This window comes from Petaurus breviceps, unplaced genomic scaffold (assembly GCF_028583685.1).
Source record: "Petaurus breviceps papuanus isolate PSGF00001 unplaced genomic scaffold, PetGlider_PUasm1.0 115, whole genome shotgun sequence".
NCBI classification, from domain to species: Eukaryota; Metazoa; Chordata; class Mammalia; order Diprotodontia; family Petauridae; genus Petaurus; species Petaurus breviceps.
The window spans coordinates 3,577,978-3,596,609 of record NW_027185612.1 but is presented as its reverse complement, the minus strand read 5'-3'; the positions used below and the strand labels follow the sequence as shown (position 1 = coordinate 3,596,609).

The window sequence follows — 18,632 nt, the reverse complement described above, 5'->3', positions numbered from 1 at the left end:
TAATTCTTTCCAATTTACCCTTCAGACAACTGTATTGTATATAGTAGTTTGCATATTGTCTTCCCCATTAGACTGTGAGCTCCTTGAGAACAGGGTCTATAGTTTTATCTTTGTATCTCCAGCACCTGGCATAAAGGAAGCAGTTATTCAGTCCTGTCTGACTCTCTGTGACCCCATTTCAGATTTTCTTGGCAAAGAAGTGATCTGCCATTTCCTTCTCCAGCTCATTTTACTGAGGAAACTGAGGTAAACAGGGTTAAGTGACTTGCCCAGAGTCACACAGCTATTTAAATGTCTCAGGCTAGATCTGAACTCGGGAAGATTTCTTCCTGACTCGGGCCCAGCGCTCTACTGTCTGTGCCATCTGGCTGCCCAAAACAGACACTTAAATGTTTATTGAGTTTTTATAACCCTGGGCAAGTCATCTCACCTTTCAGTGGGCTAAAAGTTCAAGATGCTCACAAATTACCAAACTACACTGGTAGAGAAGAATCTTCAGAGAGAGAATTTCCTATCAAAATCTACTTGAAGATTGACATTTTATATAGTTCCTTAAGGTTTTCAAAACGTTTTACAAGTGTTTCCATTTCCTTCATAAATCTATCTCTGCTTTTAGAAATGATAACTGCCCCATGAGACAGAGCACAAGCAGCCCTGAAGAAGGGGCTGTCGCCTGCTTGACACCTGCTTCACAGTGGCCAGCTGCCAGCCTGTTCAGTCTGGTGAGCTTCTTCCCAGTGCACTGCTGCTCCTGTGCTCATTGTGCAGTTTCATTCATTATCCAAAAGGGGGCTTTTTAGGCCCCATTGAGCAGGAGGAAGTAAATTTAAAACTCATTCTGCTCCTCAAGAACATCTGGTTTGGTGGGAAAGAAATGATAGGTAAAAGCTCTGGATTATATGTGGATTTCATTTCTCCTCCCATGGAGTATTTTCTGATTTTTCATGGCAAGGCAAGTTACTGAAAAGTAATCGTTTGTAGTTTTTTCTTTCTTATAAAATTTCTTAAATCAGGTTGAAAGGATACCGGACCTTCTGTTGGCTTCAGTATTCTTCACTTTTTCTGCTGCCCTCATAGAAGATATATCAGAGACAAGCAAACCTTATCTAGGCCTGCAGAAAGAAACCATTTTTCTATACACTTATCAAATGCTTTGAAAAATGCTTCACTGGAGCACAGAAGAGTCAGCTACTAATGCTCTCATACATCTAATATCGACCTCTAATAAAATTTGTTGTGGAAAGGATTTCTGCTTTACATGGAAGGTTGGTTTAAATGACACCTAAGGTAATTTCCAATTAATTCTGCCACTCTAAGATTATATGAAAATGTCCTATCATAATGAATGATCCAGAAATCTCTACTAAGTCTAGAAAAAAAGGTGATTTCATATGATTGTGCAACTAGATAAGCTCTAGCCCTTGGCTGACTAGGAGAAGGAATGTCCTAGCTGACCCTCCCCTTCACAAAATGACCTCCAGAAGAGGGCCAGCAACACACATTCTTGTGCTTCAAAGGACAAATAGGTGGCTAGCTATAGAGAAAGATATTTTTGAAACTGATTGGTTCACTACTCTCACTTTTTATCTTTAAATCAGTACTGCCATGTGGTGACTAAAATCACTCCTCCTTATGGATGGATTACTGTTTAAACTGACCACTGATTTGACCTGGCACTGAAAACTCACAAGGCACTGCCTTGTGCTTCATCCAGTCCCTGAAGAATCTATTCCCTAGTTTCCTTACCATAGCTATTCATTTCTATTACTAGGTTACCTGCCCTACAGTATGAAAGACAATTAAAGAATTGAATAATACATCTTTAGTCAACATGTAATCACAAATTAATTCCAGTGTTTCTGGGGAAAAGATCATTAAAAGTGACAAAACTTATTTGAAGGCTCTCTTCCTTTGAATGGAAACCATCACACTAAGTCACATACAACCCAGAAAGGCTTATTTTTCTTAGATGGGATGTCAGACTCTTTCTATCAAGTACAGTTCAAGTCTACCATCTCATTGTTATGGATGCTTTACTGCTGCTGAGGCAAAATTCTGCTAGGAAAACAGAACTTTTTGTAACTAGGTACTTAACAACTCTGACAAACACTGTGGTTACAGCTTCCCTAAATAACCCATAGTCATTGTTCCTCTGGGCCCAGGGAACACTCTTGACACAGATCTGCTCCAAAATGATTTTATGAAACCTGACCATTTCTGAATTTCCACTTAATTTCTTCCATGCGACTCAGTACCTTGGCCTCAGTAGCATATTAATGCTCTAGTAAAATAAACTAGCCAGCAAATCCTTTAAGCTATTGACTATGAAAAAGTGCATCTTAATGTCTTGCTCAAGCAACATAGACTATGCAGAAACCCTGAACTGAGAGGGAAGATAAAAGCAAACAAAAAGCCTAATGGATGAACAAAATTTATTATAAATGTAGATATCATAATGAGGCAAAATAAATTTGCAACAGTACCTTTCTTTTTAAATATAGCTCTACAAACAACGCCACTGAAGTTAAAAGGAACATGTTATTCAAACCACCTATAGCAGTTTATCTACCTAAGATATACATGACAAAAGAAATTTTTAAATAGCTCTAGAAAATCAACTCTTCCAAGGACCAAAAGAAACTCTTATGTCTAGATCATTTAAAACCATTGTTTTTAAAATCAACTAAAATGAGGCATCAATCTAAAAAAAGCAAGAAACATGTTTTTCTTAACTTTTTTTTTTTAAATCTTAGTTTAAAAATCAAAACCTAATTTCTCTTTCTGAGTGGGAAATTTCTATTCATATCTCAAAAAGAATGTGTTGTCTCTTACTGAATTGCACTTCTTCATATGCTATAGGCATCCTAGGGAACTCTAGCCTTTGATACAATCCCTCATTTCTGTCCACCTCCGCAGAAATCTCCAGAGTAAAATGAGGAAAGTAATTCCTCTAGAAGACAGTGCTAGTCAGGAATAGCAGCTAAGGACTTGGTTTGTATCCTCAGTCAACTCTCCAAAGCATCACTCCAGTCAGGGATGGAGGAACCCAATGCATCATGACTTCCTCCTTCAATGTCTTCATCTTAGCTCTCCAGATACCACTGCTGTGGGGAGGAGCCATCACAGATTGCCATAGCAACATAGCCTTTCCGACTCAATGGATCAACCACCTTCAGACACTGACCAACTGATACCTGGTACAGCCGACTGTTTTTCTGAAAGAAAATGACAGGAAGAAATGGCACCAATTATTTGCTTCTACATATGAAGAAAAGCAAAACAGCCTCTCCCAAAAGGGATGACATTTCAGATTCTGGTCGTTAAAGTACCCATTATGTAGGTGCCAGGCACTCTGCTAAATATAGTCCCCAAATCAAGCCCAACTTCAAGAAGTATTGGAAATACTAAACAAATACAGTCAAAGGCCCCTAACCTCAGTTATCTTTTGGTAGAAAGATAACATCTATTTCAAGGGATTGCTATGATGAAATTTGTATATTCTAAATAAGTTATATGCTATTGTTATCCTACTACCCAACAACACCCCACTGCCTTATAATCATACCCCAGGACACCAATAAGGCCAGATCCTTACCCCAAGTATCCACTGTTGGGATCCTCCTGACCCATGGCACTTCATGAGCCTTGGTGGGTCAGATGAGCGAGTTTCTGACATATCCAAGCAAAGAAGATTATTTAAAATCAATTCATGTTCTTCATTATAAATCCAGACCTAGAAAACAGAATTAAAAATTTAGCATTTAGTCCTCTATTTGGGCATTTAAAGGTCTTCTAGGATCCTTTCTACCTACCTTTCCAGTCATCTTTATTCTACTCCTCTCCACACACAGTATTACTTCAGGCCTACTTCAGGACCAGTGACTGATCTCCCATTTCCATGCCTGGCTGTCCCTCAAGGGTGGAATGTTCTTCCTTACCTCTCACATGATTATTTACCCCCATTAGAATTGTTTTGGGGCAAGAACTGCCTATCTTCAGTAAGTTCATAATTATGTTCCTACTGCCACTCACTCAAAAACGCTAAATGAATTCTCTCCCACTTCTAGATAACGACCAAATTTCTTAATGTGGCAGATAGTAGGTACATAATATTTATTATGTCTCAGCTGGCTGATCAAGTTCCTGGAGGGAGAGGTGTAAATGGTAGGAAAGTAAAAGCATCTTCCAAGCTGCTGAAAAAAGTAAAATTATGCTATGCTTATAATTTCCTAAGATAACTTGGAAAATCAAGTTATCAAAAATCTTAGAAATCAAAGAGAAACAATCATAGCATCAGTAAAGTAGCAAGGTATGAACAAAATCCACAAAAATAGTCAAAACTATGAGGAAATGACAAATTCCCATTCAAAAAGCCAAAATGAACTGAATATCTAGGAATTGATCTAGCAAGATAATCAGGAGGCTTACATAAACACAAGTACTAAACACTACAAACTTAGGAAGATTTAAGTATCCATTGGCCATGGTGGGATCACTATAATAAACAATGATATTACCTAAATGAATTTATAGATATCATCACCCTGAGGTTAACTACAACCAGTATTTATCAAAGAACAAAATGTCAAGAATTTTTAAAGAAATAATTTAAAATGGTGATGAATGGAACTGTGCTTTATCAGATTTTACAAGACACAAAACAATAATCACCCAAACTATTTGGTACACACACGAATCCTAGAAAAACCGAAAAGGATCCTCAAATGATAAATGGTCAATGTTATGAATAAGCAGCTCAAGAAAAGAAATCCAAATTCTCAATATCTTATTTTTAAAATGTTTCAAATCATCATAATTAGAGAAATGAAAGTTAAGCAATTCTCAGGATCCACTTCAAACCCATCAGATTGGAAAATGCTCATTAAAAGGGAAAATGACAAATATTGGAGTAGCTAAGGGTAATAAACAGGTACATTGATACACTCTTGGAGCTGTGAATTGGTCCTGGCAAATTGCTAATGGAAAGCAACTGGAAATACGCTCAAAAGTATTTGTGTAACTCAAAAGTTACAAAATCATGAATACCCTCTGACCCAGCAATATCAATTATAAGCCCATCCCTGACAAAGGAAAAGGACCAATAGTACAAAATATTTGTAGCAGACAGATGTTTTTGTAGTGGCAAAGAACTGGAAACTAATGGGATGTCCGTCTCCATTGGAGAATGGGCACACAAATGACAGTTCGTGAGTGTAGTGGAATTCTAAGAGACTTGTAGAAATTGATGCAAAGTAACCAGAACCAGGAGAATGTATATTGTAACACTAAATATAAATAATTTGAAAAGACTTCAACTCTGATCAATACAATGACCAACCATTATTCCAAAGAGCCAGTGAAAATGAAGAGTTAAGTGTTACCTACCTCCTCACAGAAAGGTTATAAACTAAATATACAGAAAGGGGATGCTTAATGTGGGAATTTATTTTACACTGTACAGTTCTCACAAAAAATGTATTCTTTTCGGGAGGTGGAAGGGAGAGAAAATGTTTAATTACATAAAAGTTTATCTTAAAAAGACAACTTAGAAATCAGTTGGGTAGAAAATAAGCTCCAAATAGATATAAGCAACCTAAATATAAATGTTCACACTTCTCTTTTAAAAAATTAAAGAAGAAGGGGAGGCCAGGTGGTGCAGTGAGTAAGAGCACCAGCCCAAGAGTCAGGATGACCTGGGATCGAATCTAGGCTCTGATACTTAGCACACACTTAGAAATAACTGGCCATGTGTAACCTTGAGCAAGCTACTTAAAACCAATTGCTTAAAAAAAATAATAATTAAAGGAGAGAATTACTTTTCCTAGCTATGAGTAGGGTATAAGTTCATAACTAAACAAGGAATAAGTACACACAAAAGACAAAATAGAAAATTCTTATGTAAAATTTTAAAACTTTTATACAAAAATCACTGCATTTATAATATTGTAATAAGAAAAGCTGAGTAAGAAAAGTCTTTGCATTCAATATATGATAAAACAATCCAAATGAACAAGCATTTAAGACCCTCTGATGTGCCATACAACATAAAACAACATGTATATCCAAAATATATAGTTAACAAAGTCAAATGATTTTCAAAATACACTATCAACAACCATGTGATAAAATACTCTAAATCAAATGATAAAGGAAAAGAACTCAGGCTTATTCTCCTACCTAACAAATTTGCTGTAACCATTGGAAAAAAGTCACCAAAAAGTAACCATTGGAAATAGTCAACAATGGAAGTTAGGAAAAAGGTGCCCAAAATAACCAAATTGTCATAGAAGTACTCCCTGCTCTGATAGAGGAGTGGAATATAAAACATGGAGTCCAATATGACACACCAGATGGAGTTAACCAGATTCAGAGTGGCTAGTTTTTACTTTGTCAGACCATTTGAACTGAATGAACCAAGCTTTTGTAGTTTCCTTTAAGGAGTCACTATCAGTATAAATCAATTGGATGGTGATAGGATTTTAACATTCTTTTTATTTTCACTATAGGAGTAGGGAGAAGGAACTTGATACCATGAACTTAAACTTGGAGTGAAGACCTGGGCTCAGACTTCTCTCTAACACAAACCAATGTCACTAAAGTCACTAAACATTCAGTGGCCCAGGCTGCTAAGTTGCAAAAAGTTGTATGTATATATATACAAGAGGAAGTTTTGCCTACACCAATGATATCAAACGTCTAGTTAAAAATAGGGACTGAATCATGTTCTGAGGAGGATACCCATCATCATTCCTATTGCATAGATACTACTTGGTCACCATTTAACTATACATATAACAATGCTTATATAAAATACAAAGACCTAGAAAAGGCACCAAACCAAATTCTGATTGTCATTTTTTTCTAGCTCAGAGCAGCTTAGTTCAACAAGTGTCTGACATTTTAGTGAGATCATCTGATGATCTAAATAAGGCTAAACTCTACATGCTCTTATGGGGAAGATGATACATGTAGCCCCTCATAATTCTATCATGATCAGGGGTCATAGAGGAAGTCTAATTATACAGAGGGCCTGGGAGGGATTGTTATGTTTTGATGATCTTGTATAAGTCTATACAAAAAGGAGGAACAAGTGGAGGGAAGGGGTCATGAAATATTTGAACCTTATTCTTATCTGAATTATTCAAAAGAATCAAGACTACACACACATATGCAGATATGAACACAGAAATAACATTTTATCCAAAAGAAAAAAAAAGGGGGAGGCGGAGTAAAAACAGGACTTCCGCACGGCTCCTGCTTCCACCTCCTCCAATTCATATTTAAAATGACCCTAAACAAACTTTGGGGCTACAGAACCCACAAAAAGAGAGAAGCTAATTTCCTGCTGAAGACAGTCCAGCAGGCCAGCAGGAAGGGGCCAGTGCAGCGCTCTGGGAGCCAAGCCCAGCCCTGTGTGAGCCCAAGGTTTTGGGACAACCAGCCTCTGGCTGGAGGGACTTCAGATCACCAGCAGCAGTGCTGGTTTCCAGAATTATCAACCCATAGATGCCAAGGACAAAGTGAGAGGTCAGTGCAGTGTGGAATTTGTGAATCGGGAGTTCAGGAGTGTGGTTTGGCCTTTACTCCCTGGAGGGAGAAGCAGCTGAGGCACCTGGGCTGTGCAGCCACTGTCGCATGGCGGCTTCAGAGCTCCTGGCCTGCAGACTGAAGGGGGACCAATGGACCATTCAGAGGGGTAATCGCTCTTGCTTTAACCTGTTTGGATTTGGATCACTGTCTAGGGTGGAGGTCCTAGGGTGTATGAGACCAGTTTGCCAAAGCGTGTGGAGGCTTCAGAGGGGGCACCCAACTAATAGCTCCAGTAGGTAAGAAAACCCCAGCAATTGGGACAAAGCTCCCCTCTCTGGTAGCAGAGTTCTACTGTAGCAAAAAGCTCAAAAGTCAAGCAATTGAGTGGCAACATGAGCAAGAAAAGGAGGCAAAGCAAGCAGAGCAATCTGACATTAGACTCCTATCATGGGGACAAAAAAAGCTCAAAGCATGGAACAGGAGGAAGACAATGAAGTCAGAACTCCTGCACCAAAAGCTTCCAAGAAAAATATGATCTGGTTACAGGCCATAGAGGAGCTTAAGAAGGATTTTGAAAACCAAATAAGAGAAGTAGAGGAAAAACTGGGAAGAGAAATGAGAATGATGCAAGAAAATCATGAAGAGTCAACAACCTGACTGAAGAAAATAGCACCTTAAAAAATAGACTAACTCAAATGGCAAAAGAGGCTCAAAAAGTCAATGAGGAGAAGAATGCCTTAAAAAGCCGAATTTGCCAGATGGAAAAAGAATCTCAAAAGCTCCCTAAAGAGAATCATTCCTTCAGAATTAGACAGGAGCAAATGGAAGCTAGTAACTTTATGTGAAATCAAGATACTATTAAACAGCTCCAAACAAATGAAAAAATGAAGGCAATGTGAAATATCTCATTGGGAAAACCACTGACCTGGAAAATAGATCCAGGGGAGATAATTTAAAAATTATTGAATAACCTGAAAGCTATAATCAAAAAAAGAACCTAGAAATCATCCTTCAAGAAATTCTCAAGGAAAATTGTCCTGATGTTTTAGAACCAGAGGGCAAAATAGAGGTTGAAAGAACCCACCGATCACCTCCTGAAAAAGAACCCAAAAAGAAAACTCCTAGGAATATTATAGCCAGGTTCCGGAGTTTCCAAATCTAGGAGAAAATATTACAAGCAGCCAGGAACAAACAATTTGAATATTGTGGAAACACAATCAGGATAACACAGGATCTGGCCGCTTCTACACTCAGAGATCAAAGGGCTTGGAATATGATATTCTGGAGGTCAAAGCAGCTGGCATTAAAACCAAGAATCACCTACCCAGCAAAACTGAGTATCATGTTTCAGGGGATAATATGGTCATTCAATGAAATAGAGGCCTTTCAAGCATTCTTGATGAAAAAGCCAGAGTTGAATAGAAAATTTGACATTCAGATACAAGAAGCATGAGAAGGTAAAACAGGGAAAAGAAATCATAAGGAACTAATCAAAGTTGAACTATTTATATTCCTATGTGGAAAAATGATAATTGTAACTTATGAAAGTTTTCTCAGTATGAGAATAGTTGAAGGGAATAGAAATGCATATATATGTATACATACATATATATGTCTATATAGGAGGGTATATAGGTGTATGAATATATATGTGAATGTGTATATATGTGTATAGGTATACACAGAGGACACAGGATCAATTTAATAGGAAGGAATGATACTTAAAAGGTGAAATTAAGAGTTGAGAGAGGAAGATAATGAGAGGAGATGGGGAGAGACAGAATGGGGCAAATTACCTCATATAGAAGAGGCAAGGGAAAACTTACAATGGAAGGGAAGAACAGGAAGGCAAAAGGGAATGACTCAACCTTATTCTCATTGAATTTGGCTTAGGGAAGGGAATGACATAGACATTAAATAGGGTATCTCACCCTACAGGAGAGTAGGGGGGAAGGGGATGAGAAGGGGGATGATGGAAGGGAGGACAGGTTGGGGGGGAGGGAAGTTGGAAGCACCCACTTTTGAAAAAGGGACAGGATCAAAGTAGAGACTAGAACAAGCGGGAGGTAGGATAGGAGGGAGGGAAATATAGTCAGTCTTTCACAATATATCCACTATGGAAATGTTTTGCATAGCTATACATGTACAACCTATACTGAATTGTTTATCTTCTCAGTAAGGGTGGGTGATGAGGGAGGAAGGCATAGAATCTGGAATTCAAAGTTTTAAAATCAAATGTTTAAAATATATATATCATTATTATTATTATTTTACATGTAACTGGGAAATAAGATATACAGGCAATGGGGCATAGAGATTCACCATGCTCTACTGAAAAGTCAGAGGGGATGGGGAAAGATATGGGGGAGAACAGATTGGGAGAGGGGATATTCAGTGGGATCGCTCTTTTGGGGTGGTGGGTAGGGGAAAAACGGGGAGAAAATGTGTAACTCACAATCTTGTGGAAATAAATGATATAAATTAAAAAAAGAAAAAGAAAAAAAATAAGCAAAAAGGGATAACGGAGAAGAAGGAAATAAGCATTTATATAGCACTCAATATATTCCAGGCACTGGGTTAATAAGCACTTTACAAATATTACTTCATTTGATCCTCACAGCAACCCTATGAGGTAAAGGTTATTGTTATTATACCCATTTTACAACTGAGAAAATTGAGGAAAACAGGTAAAGTGATTTGTCCAGGGTAAGTGACTGGTAAGTATCTGAGACAGCTGACCTTGGGTCAGGTCTTCCTGATTCCAAGTCAAGAGTTCCATCTACTGAAATAAGAGAGAAAAGCAAAACGATTTCCAAAAGAGGGAGGGGGGAGAAAAAGAAAAGTGAAAAAGGACAGCTTTTAGGGAAAATACACCACGATCATAACTGTGATGTGGATCAGATAAACTCACCGATAAAATGGAAAACGGGACCCTGATGGATTAGAAGCCCGAATATATGCCATTAAGAAGAAACACATCTGAATCAGATACACAATGATAAATAAGGGCCTAGAGTAGAATCCATCATGTTTCAACTCAAGTTAAAATAAAAAAGGCAGGGGATGTTATCATGATCTTAGATAGAACAGTAGCAAAAGTCATCCTAATTCAAAGATGAGCATGGAAACTCCGTTTTGCTAAAAGGTACCAGGACTAAACATGCACCAAGTGATACAGTGTCTATTTTTTTTTTTTTTTGCTTTTTGGAGGGGAGAAGGCAGGGCAGTTGGAGTTAAGTGGCTTGCCCAAGGTCAGACAGCTAGTAGGTGTTAAGTGTCTGAGGCTGGATTTGAACTCAGGTCCTCCTGACTCCAAGACCAGTGTTCTATTCACTGTGCCACCTAGCCGCCCCTATAGTATCTAAATTCTTAAAGGAAAAGTTAATGTGTTACAGGAAGACATAAGACCATAAAACTATAATAGTGTAACTATTATAGTGGCATCCAAGGTGGTGCACTGGAGAGAGCACCAGGTCTAGAGTAAGGAAGATGCATCTTCCTAAGTTCAAATCTGGCCTGAGACAGCTTTATGATTACTTGTGTAACCCTGGGCAAGTCATTTTAGCCTTGTGTCCCTCAGTTTCCCCATGTGTAAAATGAGCGGGAGAAGGAAATGGCAGACCATCTTTGCCAAGAAAACCCCAGTCATGAAGATTCAGACAGGACTGAAACAACTGAATAGCAACAATAAGAGAAGTAATAAAAAGTAGAAACAAGTTCAAACTATATTATAAAACAATAACCGTCAAAACTGTGAATAAAAAGAAAATTAGATAGTGAAGAACCAATAGAAAATAGCCTAGTATTGGTTAAACTCTAGATTATAAATTACTCTGAGTCAGTTAGCTGATCAGTCAATAAGCATTAATTAAGTACTTACTGTATGCTAGGCCTTGTGCTAAGTGTTAGGGATACACAGAAAGGAAAAATAGCCCCTGCAGTTGGTAAGCTTAAATTCTCATGGGGAAAACAGCCTGTAAAAAATAGGTATATACAATATGTATACAAAGTAGACGAGAGTCAATCTAAAGGGACAAGGTATCAGCTACTAGAGGGATTTGGAGAAACCCTGCAGAGGGGGGATTGGAGCTAAGTCTTGGAGGAAGCAGGGCAATGAAGAGAGCACTCGAGGACATGAAGCACCATGTTCAAGAAACTGCAACGAGGAAGAAGTGGATCATTGAAAGGGAGTAAAGTGTAAAAAGAAAGGCAAGAATAGGCTGGGCTACAGAAGGCTTTTAACCATCAAACAGCAGCCAAGAAGGAAGCCAGTGAAGTTCAGTGAACACAGGGGGAATATGAGGAAGACCTACACTTTAGAAAAACCACCTTGGCATCTGAGTGGAGGAAGGACTGGAGTGAGGAGGATAATGCCATAGTCCAGTTGAGAAAGGATCAAGGTATGAAATAGGTTTAACCCTGACTTGTGGAAAGTAAACCAATTTGGCAGAAATTAGGCCTTAAATCGTCTCACAATAAGTTCAAAATGGATCTATAACTTAAATATAAAAAGTCACCTCATAAAAAAAAATCAGAATAGAAGGAGATAATTTTTCATTACTATGGTGGGAATGCAATAGAGTTAGTAAATTTAACCAAACAAGGGAGAGAGATGGTTATAAAAGACAAAAGATATTTTTGATTGAACACAATGTAAAGGCATTTTGCACTAGCAAAAGGGAATAAGAGAAACTCATGTGGAAAATAATCTTTTGCACAAACTGTCATTGATATCACTGATAAAAGTCTAATATTCTATATAAAGAACTTACACAAATACAGAAGAACAAGAGCTATTTCCCAATAGGTGAATGGTAAAAGGAGATAAGCAATTTTCTACGAGTGGCAAATTACAAAAAACCATGAAAACATGCTTCACATCCTGAAGGAGATCCATATCTTAAAACCACCCTTAGGTTTTACTACACACCTTGAAAATTAGCAAAAATAACAACAAAAAATGATAGCGAGTGTTATGGGAAGACACATAATACTAAAACAGTGTTGGTAAAGCTGTGAAGTGATCCAGGTGCTCTGCGTGATAACCTGAAATTATGTAAAACAAATGCCTTAGATCCAGTGACCCCACATATACCAAGAGCTCAAAGTTTCAACATTTACCAAAATTAATTCACAGCAGCAATTTTTTTGGTCACCAAACTGGAAACTAAATGGGTATGGCTAAATAAACTGAAGGATAGGAATGTAATGACAATAAATGGTAATTCAAAGAAATAAGGGAAGACGTGTGAACTAGAGCAGAAATATGCATAACTTGAATAATCACACTATGACTATAACAATGTAAATGAAAATATAAAAGGCACCCAAACTCTGAGTAACTCAGTAAATTCCAGCAGCTCCATATAAACTCTTCTGTTTAGCATTTGAAACTTCACAACCCAGTATCATCATTCTTTGCCAGTCTTGCTTCCCATTTTTCCCCTCCATAAACTCTATGGTCCAACCCAACAAGCCTTCTTGCTATTCCTCACACAACACTATTTCTTCTCTCTGCCTTTGCACTGACTGTCTCCAGTGCCTAGAACACAGTCTCTCCTCATTCTATGCCTTGAAATCCCTGGTATGAAGACCCAGCTCAAATGCCACTTTTTGTATAGGGCTTCTCCTGGTTCTACTTGCTGCCTAGAACATAGTAGCTGCTTAATAACTCTAAATTGATTTACTAATTTAATTTTTACCTAAAAAAAAATATGGCAGCTAGGTGGTACAGTGGATAGAATGCTGGGCCTACAGTCAGTAAGACTCATCTTCCTGAATTTCAAATATGGTCTCAGACACTTACTAGCTGTGTGACCCTGAGCAAAAACAGCCCTATTTATCTCAGTTTCCTCATCTGTAAAATGAGCTGGAGAAGGGAATATCAAGCTATTCCAGTATCCTTGCCAAGAAAATCCCAAATGGAGTCATGAAGAACTGGATAATAAAACAACTGAGCAACAACACAAGCTAATAATGATCCCAGAAAGAGAAAACAAAACACACTTCACACCTGTCAGCAGAGAGGAGGAGGAGGGCTGGGCAGGAGTGCTGCAGGCATTGCTACACATGTTCAAAGACAACTCACCTGATTTGGATCACTGTAATCACACACCTTAAGAACCACTAGTCCTCCTTTCTGACTCGGGTGACCCTGAGCAGCCAAACATTTATTGGTTTGAAGGTGATAGAGCTATAAAAGAAAACACAAAGTTCTTAGCCATTCATCACATAAAGGTATGCACACAACAGAGAGAACACATCCCTAGAAATCTAAGAAGGGGTGTGACTAGGTGACATTATATCTAATGGGCATACAAAACCAAGAATTCCTTGTCCCCAGTCCATTCTGGAAGACTGGAGGCTGTCACCACTACAGTATAGTCAGTTTTGTCTTACAGACTATAGATGCCTTATAGGAGTTAAGAACAGGGAAAAATCAGTAATAATTAGTATAGCTATGGAAGCCCTTTCCAAAGTAGTCAATTTTTCAATATAAACATGTGCTAAAAAAGAAAAAAATTTATTTTTAAAGAAACTAAAGGGACATTCTTTACAGTTACTAAAAGGAAAGTTAGACATTTTATATGCCCCAAGAATGAGGTAGAACCTTGTTTTTTCCAAAGGTTAGAGCCAAAGTGTTCTTGGTAGTGAAACCCGGAAAAGTCAATATAAAGAAAGAAAACAACAGAGTAACAGCCTGAATGAATACCAACACGAAAATTATATTGTCAACAACAAGGTTAAAGCAACATGTCAAAAATACCATATAATCAGTGATTAGGCTGGAATTATACAGGAAAGCAAAGTTCTATATTTTTAAAATGATCAACATAACTTACCATAATAAGAAAAACAAAAATCAAAAGATTATATCAAGAAATGCAGGAAAAATTTTTGATAAAATATAACACCTATTTCTGTTAAAAACAAACAAATACACACACATGCTATTACTACTACTATCACCACCACCACCTAGGAAAACAAGAATAAATGAGACTTTCCTTAATACTGCAAGTGATAACTATCTACAAACAAGAGCCAGAACTATAACAGGATCTAAAGTTGTGATCAGAAAGAAAAATTTCAGAGTTCTGTAAAATGGAGCTAGAATTCATTATGGTCAGATCAAAAGTATGACTGCCTCTGTGTGTGGGTGAGATGGAATAAAGATGAGGGTCCTGAAGATTGATAAAGTTCAGCAGGTCAATGAACTAAAAGAAATATGTATTTGAAGAGACACTGACATTGTTACTGAAGTCCCAAAAAGTTATTCTAGAGTAGAGAGAGGAAGAGAGGAAGGTATGGAATTCCTAAGGAAAAGAGAAAGAATAACTGAGAGACCAGTAGATGACTGTAACGAGGGGATTTGGACAGAACAAATAAACTTCAGGGGAAGAGAGTGTCTTGAGTGATGATGGCAAAGGTATAGTCTGGATGTGAGGATAAGGAACAAGAAATATTTCTGTGTCTTCTTCTAGACCACAGCTTCCAGAGAAAGAGAAATATTACTGGAAAGGATTGAGTGAGATTTCCATTAGCAAAATAAGATGGAAAGAGGGTGAAAAGATCCAGGATAAAAAGGCAGAGGTTAACAAAATAGAGTGTTTCTAAGGGGCAACTAGCCTTAGGTGTAGAATCTTGTTAATGATTTTTAAACTTCTAAATAGATTCATCTACTCTTTTCTCTTTACCCACATGTATAAATCCTTCTTCCACAAACTATACCAGGATAGAAAAAAAAAAAAAAGGAGACATATCAGGAACTGTCAGTGACAAACAACTAGAAACTAAGGGGATGCCCATCCACTGGAGACCTGCTGAACAAATTACGGTATATACATGTAATAGAATACTATTTTACCATAAGAAACAATGAAATCAATGGTTTGAGAAAAACATGGAGAAACATATAAACTGACAGAGTGAAGTGATCAGAACCAGGAGAACAATTTATTCAATAAAAACAACACTGTGAAAATAAACAATTTTGAAAGATTTAAGAACTTTGAACAATGCAATGCTCAACCAAAATATGAAACACTGGAATAGAGCATTTTTTAATCCAGTCAAATGCAGAATCCCTAATGTTAACCATATAAGACTCAATCCTTCTTAAATTTCAAAGGTCTTTATCTAGGCAGATGAAATTCCCATGCAAAGGATTAATGAAAGATCAAAATATTTTGAAGCTATCTAGAATACCATTTATGACATCCAGTGGGGATCTCAATTTAATGTAGTTTCATCTAAAACTATGAAAATGGAGTTATGCCCTTACCCGTCCACGTTGCAGAATTTTGGGTCGTTTGGGTCCCCTGTTAATAAAAACAGGTTGTTGTGGTTTGGCATTGGGCCCAGACAGCTGCATCTCTGGGTAGATATTATCCAAATACCATTTAAATGATTTGCAGCCCAGTTTTTTCCTCAATTCAACACGTTCACTGATGTTTCCATAGCTTTTGAGCTTCAGCTCAGGTCTCAAGGAAAAATACTGCTCCTAAGTTGGAAAAAAAGATCAAATTCCTCCTTAATATGAATTCAGCAACTACATTTCAGTTTTAAATAGCAATTTAAAATAACACCTTTAAATTATAAGTTGAGAAAATAGGCAAGTAGCAAATCATAGCTCCATATGTTAATACATTTTGAACCTCTACCAAAATCCTTTTCTAATGCCTCATGATGGCATAAAGGTAATCTTAGCTTCTCAAAGGCTATGTAAACAGAACTCAAATTCAAAAATTTTTCTACTTTCCAAAGACTATTTCAGGTAATTACAGAGCTATTCTATATCAGAAGTTTGGTCAACAGGTAAAAAATTTTAGGGATCATGCCAATCCGAAAAACAAATAAAAATACAAGGTAATTCTCAGTTCTATGTCAGGCAATTTGTACTTCAGCAGTGATGGTGATATGCTAGAAAGGGGAGAGAGGATGTTAAGAATCATAAAGTTGTTAGTCAACAAATATTATTTTAACTACTGGTACACTTATATCCAATGACCAATAGACTTATAGATTAGTGGAGGAATTAAACCACATACTTATTGGCATTCTTACTATAAATGAAACCAGAAACAAGCTGGTAATACATGTGAGAGAATTTGGCTGTCATGGTAATAGCACAAAACTTAGGAGGCTATCGTAATAACCTGGGTGTACAAATGAGGATGGCTTAAACTAAGGTGGCGGTTATGTGAAGACAAAGAATGCTGTGGAGGAGGAAAGAAAAAATTTAGGAATTGCTTAGATTTGTGCAGTCAATGGAGAGTAAGGAATCCAGGATAATGCTGAGATTACAAACCTCAAAAGCTGGAAGGATTGTACTTTCAAGAGAAATAGAGAAGTTTAGAAGATGAGGTTTGGTTGGGGATGGGAAGTAAAGATAATGAGTTCAGCTTTGGATATATCAAGTTTGGTGCATCTCTGGGATGTCCAAAGAGTAGAATGTGGAAAGGGGACAAGAGTAACAGGATTTCTTCTCTATTTTCGACCTCTTTCAATATAGTTTGGCTTCTTCTGTGATTTTTTCCCTACTGTATACCTTAAGGCTTTCTAGATACCTTCCAAAGAACCAAAACTCATGTTAAGTCTCATCTCCAAATACTGAGGCCACAGATTAAATCAATCATCCAGTCTTGTCATTTCTCTCTCCAAAGTCCTATTTGGCCTTGGCCACTTCCCCTGCTTGGAATGCACTTCCTTCTTACCTCAAGCTCTTTCTTCAATATGCAGCTCAAGTGCTCCCTTCTACATAAAGCCTTTTTCAATTCCCCAACCACTAGTGCCCCTCCCCCCAAAAAACCCTTCCTATTTAACTGCGTTGTGCATATTTATATTCATTCAGCCACATATATTTATGGACTCATCAACTTCCCATTAAAGGTAAACTCACTCCAAGTAAGGGATTGTTTCAGTCTTTTACTTGCCCCAGCACTTAGCTCGATGTCTGGCATATAATAAGTACTTAAGAAATACTTCTTGATTGACTGACTAACTGGGAATCATCTGCATAGAAAGCATAATTGAAGCCAGAGGAATAGATGAAATCACTAGTAAGAGTGTTAAGAGGGAAAATAAAAGGTTCCAGAAAAAAATTTTGAGGTACATTCACAGTGAAGGGGATGGGGGTGTTCTATAAAGACTGAGGCAAAATAGTTTCAAATGCTGAAGTCAAGAAACATGAGGATTGAGAACTAACAGAATCCTTAGTAACAACCCTTGGCTTTGTTATTCCCACCTCAATGTCCTCCCAAAGCTTTCTCAAGGTATAATATAAGATGTCATGATTATTGTTCACAGAGGGGAGAAAAATCCTTTCCATGACACAAAACAACATTTTTTAATTTTTAAAATCAGCAAAACATAAATTAATAAAGTTAGTTAAAACTTTAAAAGGACAAGGTAACTAAATACTAACTTATGTAGCTCTGGACAAACAAGAGCAGCAAAAAGGCACCAGAACAACCACTACCCTAAGACAGTGCGGTGGTGTGGAAAGAGGGCTAGGTCTGAATCCAAATGACACGCTGCCAAGCCCTGGCTTTGCCGCTGTGCAGCCTTCGAAAAATCACATGCCCTCTCTGTGCCTCAATCTCTTCATCTCTCTGGTCTTTCACCTTTGTATCTTTGATCCTATAATCTCCTGTTTCTTTCTGTTTTTGTTTGTTTTTTTGGAGGAGGGAAGGCAAGGGTTATGTGAGATCCTATGATCTCTTATTCTTTCAAAACAAGAAATGTAATTCTCACTTTATACTCATCCAACCAAACATGTGCCAATCGTAATGAGTTATGTGTCATGGTGTCCTGTCCTTCAGGAGATCCATACGGCCGTCTCTTCCGGAAAATGTGTCCTACTCTAGAGCAAGGGATGATGAAGAGCTTGCCTCCACACATCCAGATCTAAATAAAAACAAAAAGATAAGTTAGCATGTTTTTACTAGATATATGCAATTAACATAGTAATTTCCTTATTTTTTACTCATTTTGTATTAAATCAACAGACGCTCAAACAAACCTTCTACAAAGCATATTCCCTGAAAAACAGTAAGCAGAAACTCCAAATAACATGACTGACAGTACACTTCACATTCTGC

The 18,632-nt window shown here is 37.5% G+C and overlaps 1 protein-coding gene across 3 annotated transcripts in view; it reads right to left on the bottom strand.

Moving 5' to 3' along the window:
- Window positions 1-2,417: 2,417 nt before the first annotated feature.
- Window positions 2,418-18,632, bottom strand: part of LOC138158179 (polypeptide N-acetylgalactosaminyltransferase 11) — a 71,117-nt gene continuing 54,902 nt past the window's right edge. For all 3 annotated transcript variants that reach the window (XM_069084279.1, XM_069084263.1, XM_069084272.1), the window contains 5 exons: window positions 18,286-18,438; window positions 15,815-16,033; window positions 13,619-13,723; window positions 3,596-3,733; window positions 2,418-3,215 (listed from right to left, as the gene is read on the bottom strand). In XM_069084279.1, the coding sequence (XP_068940380.1) occupies window positions 3,084-3,215; window positions 3,596-3,733; window positions 13,619-13,723; window positions 15,815-16,033; window positions 18,286-18,438 (747 nt within the window). In that variant the 3' untranslated portion in view covers window positions 2,418-3,083. The remainder of the gene's footprint in view (window positions 3,216-3,595; window positions 3,734-13,618; window positions 13,724-15,814; window positions 16,034-18,285; window positions 18,439-18,632) is intronic.